Below are 12,091 nucleotides of genomic sequence, written 5' to 3' on the forward strand. Positions count from 1 at the left end.
AAGACCAAGGGCTAACGATACAGAATACCAGGGGCCAGGGACCACACAGAACGCTACTTGTTTGACGATTGACTTTTCCTATTACGGAATCACGGAAACGGATCCGGCAGCCGGCGACGAAATGGGTGGTTTCTTTACCGGCCCGTTTGTCCTGTTCCAGGCGACGGTGGCGATCCATTTCGCAGCTGCGGAAAGGAGTCGCACCAGTCGGCCGAGGCCAAGTTTCCAATCACAAACGGGTCACTGTTCTCCCTGCAGGACGGCGCTTCGCTCCACGCAGGTACGCAGCGACGCTCAGTCGGCTATCTCCCCCCCCCCCCCCCCCATACCACTGTGTCATCAGTCACTCCTGTCCTCGGGCTGGTTGGAGTCAATGGCGGGGCGCACGCGGTGCTTTCATGCGTCGCGGTGATTTACGCTCTCCCCGGACGGGGGTCACGTGTTCCAGCTTCAGCGCAGCTCACGCAGGTCACGTGTTCCAGCAGGTCACGTGTTCCAGCTTCAGCGCAGCATCCTGAATTGACGGCTGGTTTTCGCTAACAGCCCGACGTCAGTTTCTCCTGTAAACGGCTGATTCCATTGTGTGCGACTTGGTCCCAGTTTAGTGACGGGCATCGTTTGAGTCAGCGCTGCTCTAACCATCATCTGTCCGCGTTTGCATAAAAGCCGATCGATCCTGACTGTGTTAAGCCTCATCCTGGCTGTTTCAAGCCCCGATCTCCTTGTGTTTCAGTGCGGTCCCGCTGCATGAAGATGGGCGTGGGCATGCTGGGGGAGCCGACCGGTAAGCCCCGCTTCCTGCCGACCCTGTACGACCCGAGCCGGCTGGCGGGCGGCGGCGACGCCCGCTCCGAGCCCCTCTACTCGGACCCGCTCACCAAGACCGCCAGCCTGGACAGCATCATCAAGTGCCTGCCGCCCGGCGACGAGCCCATCTACGCCACGCTCAGCACGGGCCGGCGCAGCCCCGAGCGCTGCAACTCGGCCACGACCATCGCCAACGACGACTTTGAATTTCGCGGCTCCAAGCGCTTCTGCAGCCCGCGGCGGCCGCCGTGCGAGCCGCCGACGGCGTCGACGCGCGGCGACCAGATGAGCATCCGCTCCACGGCCTCGGGCGTCACCATCCGCGTGGAGGGCGGGCCGCCGGCGCCGCCGCCGCGGCCCAGCCTGGGCCGCCCGCGCGCCGCCGCCGCCGCCGTCAGCTCGCTCAAGCGCAAACTGGCGCTCTCCATGAACGACCTGGACACCGTGGGCGTGCCGGCGGCGGTGGAGGAGCGCGCGGCCGGCGGCGCCGCATGCCGCATGTCCTGCTACGGCGTGCCCTGCCACAGCGAGACCGACCTGGCCGGCGCCGGCGAGCGCCAGCAGAGCGCGCCACCGGCGCCGAGGCGCGCCAGCCCGCGCGGCACCGCGCAGCGCGTCCTGCGCTACAAGAAGACGTCGCCGCGGCGGCGCGCGCGCGAGCCGCCGCTTCGCTCGGCCATCGTGCACCGCCAGGGCCACAGCCTGCTGGCGCTCAACGAGCTGCGGGCCGACCACGTGCTGCACCGCGGCGAGATCGTCTCAGTGGAGGCGCTCAACCAGGCGATGGCGCTCACTCCCTACTCGTATCTGGACAACGGCGAGGTGTATCGCCACCACTCGCGAAGTGTGCCGGACTTCCAGAAGGTGTTTATCAGCGGGTACCTGTGAGCGCGACGGTGCTGCCGCCTGTCCGCGCAACAGCAAACCTCAGCCCCGCCACCGCAGTGGGAGCCAGCAGTATTAGTGAGGCGTGAGTGAAGGCCGGAGTGCAGGCAGTTGACCACCGCTCGGAATTTCTACCGGGCGTGTGGGTATACGCGTTAGCGAGCTGAAGCACGGTCCAGTGTGTTGCAAAGCGCGCGTAGCTCGTGGAGGGATTTTACAGATGCGTAATTGGACGAGGGATGTGTGCAACATGAATCTCAGAAAACATTGCCAAGCGTTTGAGATAGCAATGGTTATAAGATGGAGCGCTTGTGTAAATGTTCCTTGCTCCTAATGTGAATGACTGGAATGTGGTGCATGCTGACGGGCGCGTCCTTCCGTCTCTCCTGTCACTTCTGTTCAGCTATATGCCAACAAATATATTGTCTGTAGGAGACCTTTTTATCGGAACGGCGTGGTGGTTACGAACTGGTATGCCGACCGCACGCCGGGGTGAAAGATTAAAAGCATCAACGCTCAATGGGCATTCAGCCCACATGCAAGTTCGTGCGACCGTAATAATGACTAAAACCACGACGGGCTATTGACTCTGTGTTCAACGATCCACCAATCACGATGTCATTACTCAAAGGTCTGGAAGCTTACGGTCAAATGTGCAAACATTTCAAGTCATGTAGATAGCGGTTGTTTAAGACAAACTCCACAACTCCAAAACAATAAGTTTACACTACATATAACGCTGTCGTGTCCAACCAGTACTTTTCAACGTTCAGCACGTTTTCCTTGAAGCAATCCGTTGTAATGATTTGACCTCGCAATGCAAACATAGTCTTCACTAGCCCAACATAAGCATCGGATTTGTTTCCGCGACGCTTCGCTTCATGCCCGGTGCGTTTTTACAGCGTTTCAACCCCTCCCAACGTACCAGTGGCGATACCAGCGCCACCTATTTCACGGCCGCCAGGTGGCAGCATTTTTCACTACCCATATCCATCACTATAGCGCCGCCCAGTCCTGGGGCTTCCCAGCTGTGATCCGTCCCTCTGCTCAAACTCGACAGCCCCCCGCGCATCCCAGGGAGCTCATTTAGTGCTCACTTGACTTGTGAAGCATTGCCCATTCTAGCCCGTTAACCACTTCGCTGATGGGGAGAGGCCTGGAAAATGATTGACATTTACCGATCCTAGTGGTTCCAGCATATTGCTCAGCCCGCTCACGTTTCGCGTCCTATAGCCGGGACTAAATCTCAAGGTGTGGTGCACAGCGCATAACAAGTAAGTCAAACGTCCGGCCATATCAAAGGCTGGGCCGTTTCATGCCGGTCACACCCGGGTTCATACCATACCCCAACGCATAAAGCCTCCGTTAAGTCTGAACTTGTCATTATTGCTCGGCACGCGGCTACTGTCACGCAGCTTTGTCAACCGGGTAGCTTCTGCGAATGACTAGGTCCCCGCGCGACTTTGACACCGCGCACGTCTGCTTCCTACAGCTGGCACTCAGAGATCGTCGTCGGTCGCCACAGTCCCTTTCGCCAGGCGTGTGCCTCGCCTTGTCGTCATGCCCGCTCCACGGTTCAGTCCCAGACACAGCGCCTCTATATCAACAGTGGTATATTTCCGATTGGACGTGGCGCCGTGGCCGCCGGCAAACGCTACCAGCCCTGCCCGGACGGCACGGCCGTCGCAGCACCCGGAGAGAGCAGACAGTAGAGTAACGGCGGCGGCGACACCGGCCCGGCCGCGCGCGGCTCGGCCGACGCAGCACCCGGAGAGAGCGGACGGCGGCGGCGCGCCGCCGCACCAGCCGACTGTGGCGGCCAAAGGCGACGCAGCGATTTGTGCGGCACACACGGGAAGCGCGGTCGGCAACGAGACGGCAAACGACCCGCCACACGGCGCAGCAGCAGCCCGGCATCGGCGTGCTTCATTTTATGTGTGCATCCTCGGTATAAAAAAATACACGCCAGCAGGAACCGAGAGCCATACCCCGCCCCGCCATATCATTAATAAAACCCATATATCTCAGCCACCGGGATAAGATGTGGTCCAGTTTGGCCGAATAAATACATAGAACACACTTGTTTTGGAGATGGAATGACTCCGCTTTTCAATATGGTCCATTACGTCATGCGGATGCTCTGGATGATTTGGAAGATAGCTGAAAAGAAACGGACATTTAGTTTTGACTGCTTTTCAGCACCTGCTACAGTCTCATTTGCCACGATATCCGAGCATAAATAAATGAAGAAGTCCGTGACAACTCACTACACATCACCGCCATGTCAGCTATTGCTTTACTTTCTCAGGTTTAAAGTACACAAAAATGTGAATTACAATATGCACGTGGCACGAGAAACAATGATCGGGGAAAAGCTCTGGCATGTCAGCGGGTTAGAGCGCAGTTTTTCATTTTACCCACTAATGGAAGGGTGGGTTTGAGCCGCATCAGGCGCTCGCAATATCCCCCCTCCCCCCCCCCCCCCACACTGCGATGGTCAGCGGCCGGTGGCAGCAGTCGCGCTGAAGGTCAGATGACGTCACCAACAAGCACTGCGTAGTGTCGGCATATGTTCCTTGAATTCAATCCAATCGATATGTTCAAACTACATTGGTGCATACCTGATCCACATACAACGAAGATGAAGAGAGCCAGAAGCCAAGGTCCAACTGGGTATTTGTCCTCAACAGCTTTCTGGAAAGAAACATACAAATCAGCGTGCAAGATCAAGACCAAGACAGCAACACAGAACAGCCCTGACATGACACCAGCGAGCAAACAAGTTGCTCAACATATCGGTAAAGCACATAGGGTGCTACGATGCTGAATGACCATGGGGGGGGGGGGGGGGGGGTCACAGCAGCCATATGTCAGGCCAATCTGGAATGTCAGGCTTCAGTAACCAGTGGAACCAGCACTAACACATTAGTGAATCAGGATGATCTGTGACCCCTGTTATCACAGTTATTGTGCCATACACACCATGGTCAGCTGTGCTCATGTTCCAGGCCACTTGTGAGCTTGTCACACCCAATGCCTGTTTTATAATGGTGTTTCACCAGTGCCTCCTGGTACATGTATAATAATTGCCAGTGTAACAACTCCCAGGTTGTAGCAAAAACCAAAGCTTTAAGGCCTTTCTTGCTCATATCAAGTGCATGTTAAAAATAGACTGTGTATGCAGTATTATTCCACCACTACATAAAACACTATTGGGTGACATTAAGCTTCATTTCCAAACATCCAAGACATAGTAATATCATCCAGACTTTGAGTGTCACTGGTTGACATACTTCCCCATGACACAACCAATTTGCAAAATGCTTGACCCAACCATTTTCTACATTTTATGTGAATGTGAATCTAAAAGGAAGTGATCTCTCATGAATCTGAAAACCAAGATTTTTAGGTGTCATTGCACCAGAACACAACCTGAAATCAAATATGTGATGCTGTTTGTCAAGTGTGACATCCACCAAGTATTATGACAATCAGTAAAGTTGGTGTAAAATGGCATGCAAGCTATGGCACATAGAAATTGTTTGTTCCACTCCACATTTCTATGCCGCTTCCATCTTAGTTACACCATAAAAGATTGTGGACATCAAGTTCAATATGACAAAATTCCTCAACTGTTTATTAATTGAGAACGAAGATGCCTTGAAAATATTTACAGTACAGTCTCATTCCTTCTATCATTAACCAACATTATATTGCAACAAATGATCTGTTAACAACCTGCATGTGACAACCATGTGACAGGTAGTCTACTGCAAACCACAGCTTCAGGGTGTAGCTCCCCTTCCTGTTGGGATGGCTCCAGCCCCAGCCCTGATTAAGCGAAGAAATTGGGTCAAATGTTGTGAAGAATCATTTTGTTGTATTTTGAGCTAAGCTTATAAAATATTTCCTAGCTCAGCCTCCCCAACATATTTTGTAAAACTACATCTCTGCCAGACTGAAAACAATGTTACAGTGAACATTTCTGCACAGCAACCACATTGATACATGTCCAGGGTATATACACCACAGATCCAGGCACTCAGAACTTGATGTATGGTCAACAGTAATTTTTTAGGGCATGGAGCTGATGTTGAAAGGAATTAGGATATTGTCCAGTCAAGGTCAAGTGAGCATATATTTCAAACCCAACAATAGCTATAGAATGCAGTGCATTTGGTCTGATCAGTTCACCATACCCCAACATGAGTTAAGTGCACAATTGCCCCAAAGGCAACCCATTTATGATGTCTTGCAGACTCGTTCGGTGGCATCCCTGCAAAGCTGTCATGTCTGTTGAATGGGGACCTGTTCCCAATGGTACATTTGACCAATGGATTATTTGCCTGAAGGTTGTGAGCTGCCCTTCATTAGCAGCATGTAACTCCAAATGGAGGCCCTAGGTCATTATTGGCAGAGACACTAACACTGAACTATCCATAATATTGTGGCCCTAGGAAATGGGATGTACAAGCATAATGAACTCCAGATGTCAAAGGCTGGTGATGGCAGGCACTGAAATGGGGTGTTTCATTGCACAAAATACATGCATTTCTGAGAGTAATTGCAAAGAAGATGCACCCATCATGGCTTATGCTGTCCCAGCTGTGGTCAAACCACACAGCTCTGTGGAATACCTGAGCATGCAAGTTTATCAGACCCAAAAACTAAGCATGGTAACAACTACATCATAAAGATAGTCATTACTGCACTGCAGTTTGCAGCTTCATAACCCAAACGTAAAATCCGAGGGTTGATTTGTCAGGGAACATATGGATGTCCGTAATGCTGGAACTTACCGAAGTTTTGGGTACGTTCCCCCTCAGCGTGATGTTCTTGCCAGCCTTCTCATTCTGTATCCTCATGCGCTGCTTGGCGACCATAGCTGCAGATGGTTTGTCAAGAAACTTCAAAGAGCGCCTAGGATCTATATCCCTCTCAGACCAGTGGCTTCACAAGCACGCCAGTACGCAGGCCGACACCGTTTACGAAAGAGCGCTATCGCCGCAGAAGCGTAAACTCTCGCGTCACAACGGTGAACTCTCAGTGATTTCAAAGTTCGCAGGAAAATAGATCACAAAGAAACACATGCTCGCGTGAGAATTATCCTCCGGTCATTTCGTTCAAAGAGTATCTAAATATTTAGGGAGAACTTTTTCAAGCCACCTCATTCTGCTGTAATTCATCAGGATTTATTTTACAATGGACTAGGCAATGTTCATACGCGTCCACGTCAACCGCGTCGTCAGAGTACAGCAGGAGCGTTGTAACTAAATAGAACATACCGTTAAATTAGCATCCGTTTATCCCCATGCACCCAAACACTAAAACACATGACGATTGTTTTTTGCGGTTTCAACGGACAGACCAATAACGTTGCAACATATCGAGCAACATATCGAGTTTGCAACAATCACAACATTGTTGTGGTTCCAACAGTATTGTTAAGACGATTCAATGAAAAAAACTGCAGCATTCTGCTCATTTACAAAAATCCAGAGGCACAGGACACAGATTCCGGGAGCACATTCACCGCGCGTGTCGACTAGCATTCTTTGTGAGAGCACGCCCCCCCCCCCCCCCCCCAGTGTTTTTGGCCGGTATGCTACGAAAAGCATACATAAGAGACGACTATCACACAAAGACTATCTTTTCATCTTTTTAGCATTATTTTACTTGAAGCCAAACTTTTTTACTACGTGGTCTGAAAAAATTAAAACGAGTAACATCATGTTCTATTTGTTGCGGCATCGTTACTTGAAAATATAAGGTCACCCAAATAATAAGATAAACAGTCCATACAATAGAATAAATGCAATCCATATCCAAATTTTTGCTTCGGCAGATTTTGTGTCGGATTCCGGGTGACAAACAATGTATTGCTTGCACACCGAAGCACCATCCCATTATTGTAATGAAGGCTTAAGAGAACCATTCTGCCTCGGGTTTTTATCGAAATAAAACGAAAGGATATTTACCGTGCCATGCAATTGTACGATTATCGGCGCCCTGTGATCGGGCTGCCGCCGCCAAGTCAGCAGCCAGACGGCCCTCTTCGGCGAGCCATATGCAAACACTTGTTCTGGAAGGCGAGCCCTCCACCGCGCGTTTCGCCACATCACGCATGTGGTCAGCATAACTTAAGTTGAACTCAGCTTTACCAAAGTCGGGCCTCAGTAACGACGATTGGTGTGTCTTGGCGGCGATATAGTTTTTTGCGATAATTTTGTGCGTTGCGGCTAACGAGTTCGTGGAATGGCAATGTCTGTTAAATGCCACACTACGAACATGTTTCCCAAAGGTATCACCTGCAACATAGAAATCAGTCATTAACAGTTGAACTCGGCTAAATGCATGCCACTATTCATGATAACATTGATATTGTTTGTGCATCTTTAAATCTAAGCTTGCCCCCACCTTTGTGACAGAAATACAGAACACTTTGAGTTTCATATGAAGTGCCGTGTTTATAATTGTTGAAATGTGTAGCTGCATTAATCTACGATTCGCAGGGAATTTACAGATTTGTGCTTAAAAGAAACTTTTAAACTTCAAAGGAGATGTGTATCGCCGTACGCAGCGGAAAATGTGCCTCGGTAATGCGCAACTGTGCGTATAAGTTAACGCTTAAGCATACGATTGCGCATTATTGTTTATGTGCACGTATCGCTGCGCAGTAGATGTATAAGTGAGGTGTTTTTTGTAGGCTGTTCTGCTACTTCTTTGTAATGCTGAGGGAGAGCTAGCCAACATGAAATTAAAATAGCATACAAAAAATGGCATGCATCCATTCCATGGACATTTACGCCTGCCTGAGAATCACAAAAAATCGACCCAGCATGGATGGCCGCTTGACTGCGACGCGCTCGGTAGCGGAGGGGCTCAATTTGACTAGGTCAGATGTCAAAACTAGGTCAAAATGCCTGTTAACCTTCGAGCCAAATAATGTCAAATCTGGATTGGTGTCCTCCCGAGTACCTCCAGACCTCCTCATACAATCGTCTTGAGCCTAGATACCTGTTATGAGCACAATTTCACTGGTGTTCACTTCAGGTCATACAGGTCGGAGAAGGCTGCGCCGCATCGGTCGGCAAAACGGTTGGTGTCGGTCATTTAAGGTCAGTGACCTCCTCTGATCCACAATGAGTCCAAATAAGATGTCTGCTGACATCCCTGTGATCGAGGGCATTTGAGAGGAGCATCGAAAACTATCTGTTACACCTCTTTTCCCGTGAAAAAGCTTGGTTTTGACCTCGGTCCGACCCAAGTTTTATGGAATTGGTCGTAACGCTAACCTCAATTCGCTACTTGTCTAAGAGAGTATTTCAGAGATTTATGGCTTTGTTTAAAGTGAGTGTCCCTCCTAAGGGCAGTATTACAAACACACTACTGTAGTGAAATATCGGGACTAGTTGCGTGTCATAAAAGCCCTGGCTAGGTGCCAATGCAGCACCGTCAATAGATAATAAAGACATAAATTTAACTATTTTCGAGTCCAAATTGCGCTGCCAATGCTTTGTAATAGCATTACACTTCCTTCCTGCAGTCATAGCTGTGCAACTACCGACGTTAGAGCGGCTGCGCCGCAACGGTCATAAATTATTTGGAAAACTTTCAAAAGGGGATAGCGACTAAGCTGATACCCGCCCCAGGCGCTGTTAACAATAACTAGGCATGTGGCAGTCCTGTTAATAGGAAGCACATCTTCTACACAGGATTCATCCTCATCATTGTTTTTACATTGCATTTTTATGTAGGTAATAAAAGCAATTCGCTTTTAACCTAAATCTCACACAAGTATTGGCCACTGTCATAGTTGATGCTATGGCAAATTAGCATGACGCCAAATTGAGACCGATTTTTTTGCGCACGATTCGCATGTTGCAGAAAATCATGGATTGAAATAATTAAAAATCATAAACAAAAAATCACAACATTGATAAAACGGCACTATTTTGCAGCGAGGTGAGGGGACGGCTGTTGGCTAACTAAAGAAGACTAATTAAAAGTTTGAAAAGGATGTGTAATGTTGCCAATGACTTGGCCCCCAAACCGGTAGCTAGATGTAATGTTGCCAATGACTTGGCCCCCAAACTCGCTAACTAGATCTCTTAATGTAGTGGGATTTGTGTATCCCCAGAAAGACATTTGTTCCTCGTGTATAGCTGTGTGCCTACCAACGCAAGGACCGTCCCTCCCCTTGTAACAAAAAGTCATGGTTGCTCCCACTACAAAACACAAATCGCAACAGGTGAGCGGATAAACAATGCAATAACCCTCACACACCTAGGGCCATTAGCATGCCATGGAGTGTGAGGTGAAGGCAAAAGCTCTGGAATACGGAAATGACCTAAGTTCACAGTTCGTAGTTCACACTTCGTTTCTCGACGGGCTTCCATATGGCGGCTATTCTGCACCCAGTCGCTTTTATACCAGTACGCCAGACACAAAGGCATGCAAGGAGCGCATTTCCGATGTTGGCATAAATACACACGCACATAGCCAACTACTCAGTCACAAAGTCATGCTCTTAACACGCGCAGGGGTGGGGGTCAATTTGACCTCCCCGAAAGTTTTTCCGGAATGGTTTCCGAACGGCGCGGTGCAGCTGCGCTACATTTTGCATAGCTGCAGATGATTGAACAGCGGATCGCTTGGCATCATAAATTTAGACGCACCTTGCAAGGTAGCTGACCTGCGACAGGTTAAAGACAGGTCAAGGATTCATAAAAGTCAATTTCTAGGGAATCGTTCGATATGATGCAACAACGGAGTGTTAGACGAAGCCAGACATCTCTGACATACTTTCTTAGGCAACATTACAATTGAATGAACAAATTCCATTGACCTAGGGCCAGGTATGAAGGTCAGACCAAGGTCAAAGTAACCTGCTTTATTACTCTACGTCTTGCTGTATGGGGCAGTTTCTGGTGCTCATTTCAAATTTATTGATAAAAGGAACCTCACTATCACGTTTTCATGGACTTAATAAAGGTCAGAATAGATCATTGACCTAAAATGACCCAGGTCAATATTTTGATTTTAGAAACAAACTGCCTAGCGTAATCTTTGTCGCTTATTCAAATGCAAAACTCAGATCAGCCTTGTATGATTTTTGTCACTGTGACCTTCAAAAAGGTCAAAAAGGTCACTGACCTTAAATGAGGGTGTGACCTTTGGCTTAGATTTGGTATCTAGGCTCTTGGGGCGCTTTGGAGACCAACTTGATGTTTGACCGTGTTTGACCTTATTTGACCCAAAGATCATAACTTAGGAACCTTAAAATTTGACCTAAATGAGTCCACGTACAGGTTAACACGCCCTGGGAATTTTGTGTCCCTAGCTTTCTCAGTTTCTGAGACCTCAGTCGGCTCAAATTGGCCCCCACCCGAGCGAAGGGCATCCAACCGGCCACCCGAGCGCGTGTTAAAACACCCAAGAAGGCACGCCGTGATGAAGGGTGGGCGGCCGAGCGGGTGGGCGGCGTGGGAGGCAAGCAATTCCATGCGACAGCCGCCCGGAACAGAAACCCCCGCTGAGTGGCAGTCAATTTGACGCGTTCAAAGAGCAGTAAACCGCTACCTCGGGCAACGGTTGAGGTATGGCGTTGAGAGGCCCCCGCGCGCGTATGAAAAGCGAACTTAGAGCAACGGTCGCCCCGCTGACACGCGATGCACGGTGCACGTCGACACAGTCACTAAGTCCTTCGTGGCTAACCCTGTCCCATCCTCCACAACCAAATGCGTGCCGCCTCCATGACCGCCATAGAAGAGCGCTTTCGGCGCCCTAAGGTGGCCTCAAAAGGGGTGCATTTACTTGCCGACCAGCAGTTGCGCGTGCGTCCTGTGCCTGCCCCCTTGATCCACCCTCGCAAGACTATTGTGCAGCTTAAATCAAAGGCTTATGGAAACTTTGCAAACATTAAATTCATATATTGCCTTTCGTAAAAATAGAGCGAACTAAATCCGGCAAGAAAAAACAATTGTTAGAGTCGCAGGCTGTCAAGCCTTTGGTTCGCCTCCCCCCCCCCCTCCCCCCCCAACTGGTTTACAGAAATTGACAGCGCTGCTATGCCCCCTCTTTAGCTAAGGACTCTCGGGACTGGGGACCGAGGGCTCGAATGAAGGACTCGAAGGATTCAGAGGCTGGCTGGAGGTCATTTTCAGGGGCCCCGGACCGACCGCAGGGCCAGGCCTTCACATGTCAGTCAGCCAATCTCAAATCTCCTGCGCTGACCGGAGCATCCTGGGACAGTGTGGGTTTCTATGTCAGTCAGACAACAGCGATGCAGCACGGGGGAGGGGTTCAGAGAGGAAGGTTTCCCCTGCCGACAAGCAGGCAGCAATAGCATGTTTGCCCCCTCCCCCGAAAAAAATTGGGGAGGCACTCTTTTCCCACA

At 49.9% G+C, this 12,091-nt stretch overlaps 2 protein-coding genes across 2 annotated transcripts in view; one reads left to right on the top strand and one right to left on the bottom strand.

Annotated features, from left to right (window-relative positions):
• Positions 1–1,695, top strand: part of LOC119097344 (uncharacterized) — a 37,019-nt gene extending 35,324 nt beyond the window's left edge. Inside the window, exons 3-5 of the mRNA XM_037220391.1 lie at positions 161–280; positions 734–1,131; positions 1,420–1,695. Coding sequence (XP_037076286.1) covers positions 161–280; positions 734–1,131; positions 1,420–1,695 — 794 coding nt within the window. The remainder of the gene's footprint in view (positions 1–160; positions 281–733; positions 1,132–1,419) is intronic.
• A 1,592-nt stretch (positions 1,696–3,287) lies between these two features.
• On the bottom strand, positions 3,288–6,575 carry LOC119097026 (stress-associated endoplasmic reticulum protein 2). Its single transcript, XM_037220040.1, has 3 exons — positions 6,492–6,575; positions 4,314–4,386; positions 3,288–3,852 (listed from the first exon to the last, which is right to left on the bottom strand). The coding sequence occupies exons 1-3, from the start codon at positions 6,573–6,575 to the stop codon at positions 3,815–3,817; spliced, it is 195 nt and encodes a 64-aa protein (XP_037075935.1). The 3' UTR covers positions 3,288–3,814.
• Between the last annotated feature and the right edge of the window lie 5,516 nt (positions 6,576–12,091).

The sequence above is a fragment of the Pollicipes pollicipes genome, unplaced genomic scaffold (assembly GCF_011947565.3).
Source record: "Pollicipes pollicipes isolate AB1234 unplaced genomic scaffold, Ppol_2.1 Scaffold_4295;HRSCAF=5057_pilon_pilon_pilon, whole genome shotgun sequence".
NCBI lineage: Eukaryota > Metazoa > Arthropoda > Thecostraca > Pollicipedomorpha > Pollicipedidae > Pollicipes > Pollicipes pollicipes.